The sequence below is a fragment of the Charadrius vociferus genome, unplaced genomic scaffold, assembly GCF_000708025.1.
Source record: "Charadrius vociferus isolate BGI_N301 unplaced genomic scaffold, ASM70802v2 scaffold363, whole genome shotgun sequence".
In the NCBI taxonomy this organism is placed as follows: Eukaryota; Metazoa; Chordata; class Aves; order Charadriiformes; family Charadriidae; genus Charadrius; species Charadrius vociferus.
In genome coordinates this window covers 2472851-2484093 of record NW_009647942.1, presented here as the reverse complement: position 1 = coordinate 2484093, position 11243 = coordinate 2472851, and the positions used below count along the sequence as shown (strand labels likewise).

The 11243-nt window shown below is 41.0% G+C and overlaps 1 protein-coding gene across 1 annotated transcript; it reads left to right on the top strand.

Annotated features, from left to right (window-relative positions):
* Nucleotides 1-22: 22 nt before the first annotated feature.
* Nucleotides 23-2691, top strand: TPRKB (TP53RK binding protein). Its single transcript, XM_009883219.1, has 4 exons — nucleotides 23-182; nucleotides 1150-1272; nucleotides 1559-1735; nucleotides 2582-2691. The coding sequence occupies exons 1-4, from the start codon at nucleotides 42-44 to the stop codon at nucleotides 2666-2668; spliced, it is 528 nt and encodes a 175-aa protein (XP_009881521.1). The 5' UTR covers nucleotides 23-41; the 3' UTR covers nucleotides 2669-2691.
* The last annotated feature ends 8552 nt before the right edge of the window (nucleotides 2692-11243 follow it).

Sequence of the window (11243 nt, the reverse complement as noted above, 5' to 3'; positions counted from 1 at the left end):
GGTAAGCGTGGCCGTGGCGGCGGCGGGGCCCGCGGCGCGGGATGGATGTCCGGCACCAGCTGGAGCTGTTCCCCGGCTGCGGCGTCACCCTCCTCCTCTTCAACCGGGTGAAAAACGCCGCCGCCCTGAGAAAGAAGGCCATGGAAGGATCCATTGAAGGAGCGTTAATAAACCCCGCCATGGTGAGCGAGCGCTGGTGCTGTGCTGTTCGTGCGGCGTTCAGGGCTCCGAAGGCCGTGTGGGCATCCTGCCCTCACAGGGAACGGCCTGAGGAACCGCCATCCTTTGTAAAACCTGCCGCACGAGTTGCCATACACGCGCACTTCGCTTTCTCTGCACAAATGCCCCTCCTTTGATTTCAGTACAGTGTCCTGCAAGTGTAAGGGCTCGTCTGTGTAAAAGAGCCTTGGCAGGATTGGCCAAAACAGTTGTCATTTTGATTCATTTCACACCCTACTTGGCAGAGCTGTTTAAATCTACTTCCATACCTAAAATATAGTACCAGTTGTTTAATGCTCTGTCAAAAATCACCTCTGTTTGGAGCCTTAGTTGTCAGTGAAATCCATAACTAGTTTCTGAATCTAGTCTTTTTTTTTTTTTTTTCCGATAGAATTAGCAAAGCGGTAGTTAGGGAAGGGACAAAAAAGTAGTCTAATACAGCAGTTTACTGACAGAAGGTTTATTAATGTGATTCTTTTTTCAAAAGATTTCAGTAACCTGACATATAGGGTAATCTTTATTTTTATGTCAAGTATTATCCCACACAGTAAATAATCACATTAACTTTGGAAGAGCAAGAATGGCTAAAATAACTTGCAGACACGGAAAAACTTCTTTACGGTTAGGGTGACAGAGCACTGGCACAGGCTGCCCAGGGAGGTTGTGGAGTCTCCTTCTCTGGAGACTTTCAAAACCCGCCTGGATGCAGTCCTGAGTAATGTGCTCTAGGCAATCCTGCTTTAGCAGGGGAGTTGGACTAGATGATCTCTAGAGGTCCCTTCCAACTCTGAAAATTGTGTGATTCTGTGAATACTGTTTTGCTTGCTCTTATGGTTGCAGACTTAAGCAAAGGTAAGTAGTCATTTTTTTTTTTCAGGGTTCAAAATAGTATGTTAATTTTTTTTTAACTCCTTTTGTTGTACTTTACAGATTGTAGATCCTTTTCAAATTCTTGTGGCGGCAAACAAAGCAGTTCATCTACACAAGATAGGTAAAATGAAGACCAGAACTCTCTATTCAGAAATTATTTTCAGCCTTTCACCAAACAACAATGTAAGATTTACTGAACAAATGTCTTCTTTTGCCAGAGAAGCTTGCTAAGATCCATGCAGCCAAATATAGGTATTCACTTAACTGTTTACCTGGCTACTAATAGAAGTTACTGTTATTTTTAATAACACTAATGTGCTGTTATCTCTTGTAGCTCATCAGAATTCCATTAATGTAAAACATGTATCAGTTTATACTCTCAGTTTATTTGACCCAGTAACTGCAAAGCTTGCTTGTATGTAGTGAGAAAGTGACACATAATATTTTGATATTTTTCGTCTTTTCTTAGATTTCAGATGCGTTTAAAAAGTTCGGCATTTCAGACAGTGACACAGCAGTACTCATTGTTGTGATTACGGACAGAGGAGAAACTGTAAATCTGGAAGATATAGCATCTCAAGTAGAAGGCCAACAGGTTCCTCTAGATGAACTCGCCCAACTCACAGACACTGCCAAAGTCAAAAAGGTATGTAACTGAAAGAGATGACTGGCATAGAGAAAAGGGGTAGTTGATTTAGTTGTCTGATTAAACATCAATGGGCATAATTAACTTAAGGTTTGTGTTTCTTTAGCATAACTGGAAACTTTTTGTAAGTGAAGCTTGATTATTTCTTTCTTACAATCTTTTTACTCTGAAAAAAAAGTTCTAGTTGTCACGCCCTGACATCACAAATTTTAAGTCCTCAAATTCTTAACATTGTCAGGAAGTCGGAACATAAAAATAAATTCCAGGTTGCTGCCTACCACCCAGTCACTTCTGCTTCCTGTTTTCTCAGGCAAATATCCATTTAATTAAAAATAAATTTTCAGTTCTGAACAGTTTCATAATCTTAAGCACATAAATAGTCCCAGCATGGGCGGCTAAAATAAAAATGTGTTGATTAGCTGCTGGGAGCTGTTAGGGCATGCATGCTTTTAACAGATTACCATATGCTAGATAGGTATCTTGAAGCATATGTGTTCCACTTGATAAAATTCAAGTAGCTTAAATCATCTCTATTATATCCACCAAAGTAACGATAGGAGACATACGAATAAAATTGGACAAATGGCAGCAGATAACGTGTGGAGCTAAAAGTGCTGTTCTCATTCAGTTTCTTAGCTTTCCTTTGTCTCTTGCAGTTTCAGAATTTGCTTGGTTCCTGGTTGCGAATTTTGTCTTCCAGGCAAGACAAAATATGAATTTCTAATGTAAAAAGTGAGGGAGAGGGGGAAATTTTTTCTTGTTGTGTATATATTTTTAGAAGATATGTGATGATTTTTTTTTCCCCGTATACAGCTTTTATGTTTCCCATGTTCTTTTTTTATGCAGATGTACAAAGTTACTCCGCAGGAAGAAAAAATCGGCACCTTATTGGATAGTATTGTTTGCAGAATGTCAACAAAAGATGTTTTATGAAAATGTGGAAATAAAATTTTTTTAAGGAAAAAGAGGGCTTTTTAAGATGTAAAAACACTTCATTACAATTCATCCTGCATATCAGAGAAATTGGGGTAGTACTGAGTAGTTTGATGACATCTGAGCTTTAACCATAACTGAGCAAGCTTGGATATGGGGGTAACATGAGCTGCGTTCTAAGCACTGAGAGCGATTGCCCTGCAAAGCAGAAGTTGCTGTTGGCATTTCTGTCCATTTTCTGAACAAGAGAAAAACATCACTTTTGCCGGTACCTTAAGTTGATCATAAACAGACAGCTTCGAAATCTGTACTTACTTTTCTCTTTCATCAAAAGTCTGCTAGTCCCAAATAGAATTCAAACATTGTAAATAGTTTTTGTTAACTCTCCCCTGATGTGTTTTGTTTCGGCACCCCTGGTGGTTACCGATACTACTGCTGGAAAAGGTGCCTTTATAGCATGAAGTGTTGCTGATGGACTAGAAAAAGGAAAGCTTCCTTAAACTATCAGCGGTGCCTCCCTTGTTCTGCTAATGGGATAGAGCCACTGCCCACCCTTTGGGAACAGGAAGGGGCAGGAGGGGCACCCGTGGCAGGCAGTGGTGCTGGCATCAGAGATGAGTAAGGTCAGTATGGATGATGCTATGGTGGTTGCAGCACGTAACAGTCTGATGTCATCAGATGCAGCATACTGCTGCGGTACCGGTGTGCTGCTGGGGTACTTTAGCGTTGGTGTTAAAGGATAACGAGGTGTTTTTACTTTATAATGCTGAATTACGCGTGGTGATGCTGACTTCCTAGGGCCCGGTTCCAGGTGCAGAATTCACAGAGAAATTTGCATCATAGATTTATTCACTTAAATTGTTGATATAACTTACATAGCATTCTGAAAGGATCATTGAACCTGTTTTGTTGAACCAGTGTTAGGAAAGGCCATCAAAGGGAAGTAAAACGAATACTAATTTTCAATAGTCACCAGGTCCGACAGCTCTGCATGAGTATCATTTAATGACATGCAGGCATCCTGTTTAAGAAAAATTACTGTCCTAATTAGGTAGAAATCCGTCCTGCTTGTTATTGTTATGCTGATTTTCTGGGATGCATGTAAAACAGTATAGCTGTCTGTATTTGGGGTTTTTTTCCCTAATGTTCTCTGAGTTACTATGGTTTGTGTACTTAGAAAATATTTGGAAGAGTATGCCCCAGATTCTTGCACATGGTATTTGGGAAAACAAAATATATCTGGGGGAGAGGCAAGTCTGAGTTAGAGTTGAAATGTTATCCACTACAGTAAACAGACCAGCAAACTGACATAAAAACCTAGTATTGACTGTCTTTCTGTATTTAATATGGAAATCCCTGGCTTCTGTTTTGCATTTTGGTTAATTCTTCCCTCAATTAAAACAGTAGTACAAATACCGTCTTTTTCTGACCAACCAAATCAATGGCAGAATAGTTACCAAGTGAATTACAAAATTTATCAAAAGAAATGAGGCAGGAGAAATGGCTGTGCTGATTTCCTGGTTTATAGATGGTTTTACAGAATGTATCATCCTCTCTAAAGGGAGATGTGAGGCAGTAGTAAAAAATGGAGCTGGGATGGGCTTGAGTCTTGAAATAAAATGTGCGTAACATCAGCACGTGAGAATGACCATGGAAATAAAAGACTTGTTTTCCTTTTCTGACAGTCCAATTGGTACATGGAGTATATCATCAGATTTGCTGGCTGAACTGCTGACATTGGTTTTGGTAGCTTAAAATAACAGCAGGCAGGTATGCTTAAACCACAGCCTTTTTTGAACATCTGTGTGGTCTGTTTGATATATGAGAAATACTAATAAAAAGATCGCTGCGTAAGAATTGATACACAGGTTCCGAGCTTGGGTTCCCAGTTTCTAATTCTTGTCAGTTTGTTTCATTGGCATAGAAACAGTAAATAGTTTGTTACTGCTGACATGAGTTAAATTATGAAATTGTTATTTAGTGTGAGACCCAAACGAGCTGTTTTCATGGGTGGATTTACTGGAAATTAATTTGGGATTTGAAGTAGTATCATTCAGTCAGGCAGATTTGGGTCTGTTGGCAGTGAAGACTATGCCATTGCCCTGCAAGACGACGGTTTTCCCCTAGTCCTAGTTGCATTATCTAAATTACACAGATTATTTACAAAACCCGGTAATAAATGTAGATTATCTTGACCTCACAAAGTTACATTTGTCCTTCTGAACACATTAAAAATTAGTAAATTTGGATCTATAATGTTACTGTTAAATCAACTACTGCTGGTTTTCAGCAAAGCAAAAGTTTAAGGAAAAAAGACAGTTTTTTCAAAACATTGAATGTTCTGCCGCTGTCTCCTCTGAACTTTCGTACCTCGTTTCCTCACAAGGTGAAAGAGAGGAAGCTGAAGCATTTTCAATACCTTATTTGGATCTCCAGTGCTTCAGAGGCAGGATTATACCTGCAGGATTTGTAAATTTAACAGCTAAATCCAAAAGTGTGATGTGTGGTCAGTTCTAGCTTTTCTGATTGGTTTTTTTTTTAGGTGGGGTCATTTTGTGGTTGGTTATTTTTATTTTTGCCTGTCCTGCCTTTTTAACATTGTGTATATGACAAAAACTGAGCGAAACCAGCAGCCTTTGCTTCTAAAAGGCGATGACTAAAACCTCATCCACCACAGAACTCACTTTCCTGCATGACTGCTTTGAGATACATGAGTTTCTCAGGGAAAAATAAAAAAAGGAGACGGGGCAAGCAAGAAACAGACTGTACAAAGCCGTCTTTTACAATGACTGTAATATGCGATAATGCCAGCAGGCAATTGCTGTTTGAGTTGAAGACTGTTCCCAAGCTTTCAGCCTGGGTAGATGTGATGTATGTCCAAACTGCGGGCCTGTCCATCACATAACAGGCATACCTCTGGGCATGCAGCAGGAACACGGACATACACCCAAGGAAAACTTGTCCACCCTGTTGTGGCAGAGATAGTTGTCGTCCCCGAGGGGAGGATGTCCAGCAGCACACGGGGATTTGCCGGCAGCCTTCACCTGCGGGCTGGTGTATGTGTGTGGGATCAGATGTGTGCCTGTCTCGTGGCTGGGGGGAGTGTTTGTTTTGGCACGTGGCAAATCTCGCAGTGATGTGAAAGGGACAATCAGGTTCTGCAGGGAAAGCGAGGAGCAGAGGGGAGGCTGCCTCACATTGGGGTGACTCCCCTGGGTGCTCTGCAGCTGCAGGACACTGGTGAATGCGGCAGTGCAAGCGATGTGGATTCGCTGCTTGAGCAGCTCAGTTTATGAGCTGGAGCCTGTGCATCTCTGAACCGTGTTTGATACTAGTAAAATAGGTGTTTATAAAAGTATGTTACAACAAATAGCCAATCTGATTTACAAAATCTTAAAAGAAAAATCCACGTCAGCTGTTGATGACCAGTTCCAGGAGTGAATTTCTCTCACATTTAAGTGCCCCCCTTGCCAGCTCTGTTCACTGGCTTCCTCTCTTCTGTCATCCTGAAAGGCTTTTACCTGTCTGCTTTTACTTCCAAAGCCCTGTACAGTTCACATCGGTCTCCTATAGCCCAACTTACCCTCTTGCCTTGTTGTGTTTTCAAAGCAGCAGCTTCAGGCCTCCTTCTGTGTCTGCTTCAGCCAGGGGAACCTCCCTTCATCATTTTCAAAATAAATGCTTATTCAGTACCACTGTGACCCATTGTCTAAACTCCCTCTCTCCTGCAAAAAACGTGATGACGGTCAACTTCCAGATCACTGAGGCCATTGCCCATCACACAACCCCCATTGCTTGGATTTTTTTGTACTACTGTCAGAATGTCTAAATCCCTCTCTCTTCTTGGGTACTTCAGTGGAACATTTACAAGGGAGGGACCATCCTTTTGCTCTTACTTAATAGTTCATGCTATATGGTTTATGACTGGGATCCCTATGTATTTAATGCACTAATCATCTATTTTTTTATTATTATTCCTCTGTGTGCTGTTCTTGAGAGAGCATCGTCAAAGCTTTGCTCCCACGTTAGAGCATGATGAAGTGGTACCTTCGGTGGGGTGTTTGCCTGAGTAGGGTAACACTGGTGGAATGCTGCATGGATACAGGAACAGGCTGAGAGCTGACGCAGTGTTTGTAAACACTCCTGGAGGTATGCCATGTAGGTCTTCTCAGAAGCATTTCAGTTTATGTACCCCTCCTCATTATGGATGGATACCAAAATTGGGTACATGAGACTTAACAAGGTGGTCTACAGGTACTATGTAATTGCAAACATGTATCTATCTATTCCTAAATATTCAAAATATCTTACAGTTCTTCTTTGTTTATTAGGATTCTGTTTGTTAGTTTAGGCAATGCTGAAATTCAGGGGTTAAGCTGAGATTAAGCTCCAAAGGCTTAGAGTATTGTTCCCAACAGTCACTGCCCCTCAGAGCTGCCAGTCCATTAACCTGAGCTCATCAGGAGCAGGCAACCATAAAATTAACAGATAACAGAGGCTCCAACTGGCTGTGTTTCCAGGAAGCTTGCAGGTTACTCAAAGTAATTCAGTGGAGTTACTTCCTGAAAAAATGGGAGTATGGAATGGCCCCCATCAAGGATGGGCAGGTGTATGCAGAGGTTGATACTGCCATGTGGTATTAATGAATTATGGAAAAGCAAGCAGTGGCTGAAGATGAATTAAATTTATTGGTGCAAGATTGAAGACTGAGCCAATTGTTTCTGCAACGAAGGATGCTTACAAATGCAGTTTATTTCATGGTTTTATTCCTGAGTTTACAAAGGCATTACCATAAGTTAAAAATACGCAGATCCAAGTCCCATATAAACTCTCTTCAGCAACAGAGATGAGAATTTGACTCGTTCAGAGGTCTTCCTTTGCCTGCAGGATAGCTGGGTTTATTGATTTTTTTTTCCCTATGTTGTTGTGACATGGCAGATTTGCCTACTTATAGCATGTTTTACCATGGATTGGGACAGGTAATTTTAACAGAGGTAGAGAGTGGACAACTTAAGTTAAAAAATGGAAAGCTGGGGTGGATATACAAAACATTGACCAATAAAAACGTAACTTGAACTCTTCTTCTTGCTAGCATATTGTGCTTAAAGAAAGTTTCATATACACACAAAGGGTAATATAAGTATGTTTACAGTGCAAACAGATATGTTATTCACAGATATATGTTATTCACAAAGTCATGTTCTGTACATTGCCTACTAAATTGCTTCACAGGTTCAGTTCCACACGTAGCAACAGTTTAAGCAGTTTCAAGTAGACTGTAATATGCTGAGACCAGTTTTTTGTACCTCCTGGGTATGGATAATCAACACAAATATTCCTTTAAATATTTGACAAAGAAGCATATTGCTGCTATAAGGACGAATCCTTTCTTGACCAGACTCCCCAGATTGCCATTAGAAGGATCATGACAATCACTGTGTAAAGGGTATGGACTGTAGCGAGATCATCTCCATGCTGCTGCTTGAACCCGGAGGCGCTGTGCCAGTTCTCACTTTTGTTCCCATTGGTTTTCTGTCTGTGAGCACGGAGAGAATGTATCCTGCCATAACAAAAAGCAAGATTAAGATTAAAAATTATTCTTTTTTTGTTAACAGTTCAATGGTGTTCACAACGAAGTCCAGAGTGTACATTGTATCACTGACTAGATTTGGGAAAGAGCTCTTCAAACTGTGTGGGGCTAATAAAGTAATTTCCATAATTGGAAATGCAAAACATTTACCAGGCATTTGGTATTTCTCTCCCACTGACAGGCAGAGAGACTGGGTATGGGCTTGTTAGAGGACACACAGTGCTCTTACTCTTCACTGTTGATACAAATCAGTTGTATGAGAAAAAACATACCCTTTCATTTTGCAATGTTATGAGAGTGGCAGGGTTTAAAGAAAAATACCAGTTTCCAAAGCTTTAATCCATGGGAATAAACACAGCATGTGCTACGTGAGCTTCCCATCTTGCTCTGATAATGTGTTTCTGTCTCTGCTTCTCAGAGGGGACTTCCCTTGGCAGTCTGTGTCAAGGTATTAATTAGCCGAAGATACCAATCAAGAGTAACTACACAAAGCGTATCTGCAGGATTCTCTGGAGTAACATACATTGCTTTGCCATCTTTCCCAAATGGTTTGAAAGTCGAAGTGTCAGCCTATGGTAACTGACTTCCAGTTATTGTTATCGCCACTGAAAATTGCCTGCTTAAGCCCCAGTGGGCTTTCTTCAATTTTTTTTTTTTTTTAAGAGAAAAAAATGTTGAATGTCCACAATTCCATCTGAACTGGAATGCCAAAACAAAATCAATAAGCTTGTGATTTTCATGTAGCTTAGGAAGGGGTCCGAGAAGTGTTAGATGTATTACAGCCCTGGTTCATACATGTTCCTGCTGTTATTACCACAAGAGTAGGAGTGACCAAAAATGTTACCGCAGATAACAGCTTACGAGTAAAGAGCTTTTAAACACAAATTATATTTATATACTTATGCACACTTGGAAGAGAGATGTCAAAATTGATTTGTTAAAAATGAAAGACTACGAAGTGCGATCTGCAAAGGTAATTCATCAATAAAACAGTTCTCCAGCTGAGATTTTACAGAACGGAGTTGTAGAATTAGAAATACACATTTAACATTTGTATTAGGACAAGGGCTACCTTCTCTCTTGTGTAACTGCAAATCAAATAACACAGTTCATGACCATCTGGGAGCATCATATGAAGACCATGAGAGGAATATTCTGTCAGCAGTTTGCTTTCCTATTCCTACCTGGGGGAAATGCAGCATGTGCAGCTTACCTCCTGCAAGCATTCATGGTGTCTCGGTGATTGAGTTCCCAATGCGTCAGATTTCTTCTTGCCGAGAGAAAAAAGGCCTTTTTTTGTCCTCTTCTTTCCTCGCACAAAAAACAAAAATCTTCACTCAGTACCAACAAAAAGAATCTTTCTTCCAAGCTCACCAACTTCACCAGCGCTAATCTGGAAGCACTTGATATGTGTCAATCAAAGTTCTCAAATGACTGGTTTTCTAAAGCTGATTTTGACATAGTTCTTCAAGAAATTCCCTGCAGCAGCTCACAAGGCAAGTAATGAGTAATCCCAACGACTGGCTTCTTTTAGCTGCTGGGATCCCTTCTTATAAACAGTAGCTCGCTGCTAAAGCGTTGCCAAATTCAGAGCAACACAAGTAATGCACAGATGGAGGGTTCTGGTGATGAATAATGCAGGATGAGCTGTAACTTAGAACTACTTTCTATTAGATCACAGGCTATTTTTGGGTAAAACTTAGTTCCTTTCTACAAGTCTAATTTGGTTTAACTTGCCTGGAGTGAAATTTCAAGCCATCATCACTTACATGTGCTCTAATATTCAAACATTTTTATGAAAAAGTAGGTGCCTTCATTAATAATCTATGGTCTTTTATAACATGATCATATTCAATAAGCAGTCAATAAGCAGTATATCAGCACAAAAGAAAACATTTGGACATTTAGGGTTAGTTACAAAGTCATATACATCCTGTTCTTTCCTGCCCACCTGGAGACATTAATTAACAAGAGGCCATGCCAATGCAGAAGTTCTCCCAGAAGTTGTGCGTTGCCTAATTAGCTGGGTTAATGGTAGCCTCAGCATAATAAATCCAATGGGCCGGTAACTATTTGCAGGGCTTCTGAATAAACACATATAAATTTGTAGTTTAGAAAAACAGGCCAAAGCCCTTTTTCCCAAAACCAAATGTGAACACCTTCTTGCATCATCTTTAAACTACAAAAAAACACCCCAAACCTAAAATAACCTTATTTCTCATTTAACTATTACTTAAAGCTTATAGTCACATATAACTGCTGTTAAGACAAATCTGAACCTGTAGTTCTGGTGCATTTCGAAAGGCTTTTGCCTTTCCTTTACATAGCATTTATGTGTTTATATAAATAAAATTGGTTCCTTTAGTTTTAGTAAAACAATGGGCAATTTCCACATATGTCTTGGGATATCACTTACGCTCCAGAAAATTAAGATTGAGGTTGTGTACTCATACTCTCATCGGTCTTAAAACTCTTTTCCATGAATAACATTTATAAAAACAGCTCTCCTAATTTCGTCAACACTGTGACCGTTTAACCGAAACTGATGGAGTCTCCAGTCCCTTCAAGGCCGCTTGCAGTGCACTTGCTCTTTGCTTCTAACGGCCACACCAGTAAAACTCTTGCCACTGGAACCAGAAACAGGAGAGGAAGGTAAACATTCCCTGTGAAGACTCAGATGTTACGTTTAGGGACACCCACGCAAACCTGTTAAAAACTGGCCGCGGCCTAACCTGGCCTGGCCCGACCCGGCCCTCTCAGCGACGCCGCCAGCCGTTGGGGCGCCCCGGCCAACTACAAGCCCCAGAATGCCCCGGGGGGAAGGGGTGGTGGGGTCGTTATCGTTCGACCCTGCCAATGAGAGCGCGCGGGGCTCGTCACGTGAGGGGGGCGCGATTTCAAACGTGCAGGCGGCATCGTTGCGCTGCTCCGTGCTCGGCGGCCCCGCGGTGGTGAGCGAAGCGGTGGGGGCGGCAGTGGGGGGGG

What these genes read in the sequence shown, in the direction of transcription:
- TPRKB (XM_009883219.1), top strand. Translation starts at nt 42, where the DNA reads ATGGATGTCCGGCACCAGCTGGAGCTGTTCCCCGGCTGCGGCGTCACC. An exon ending in GCCTTTCACCAAACAACAAT is followed by an intron (nt 1,273 to 1,558) that starts GTAAGATTTACT and finishes GTCTTTTCTTAG; the next exon opens with ATTTCAGATGCGTTTAAAAA. An exon ending in ACACTGCCAAAGTCAAAAAG is followed by an intron (nt 1,736 to 2,581) that starts GTATGTAACTGA and finishes TTTTTTATGCAG; the next exon opens with ATGTACAAAGTTACTCCGCA.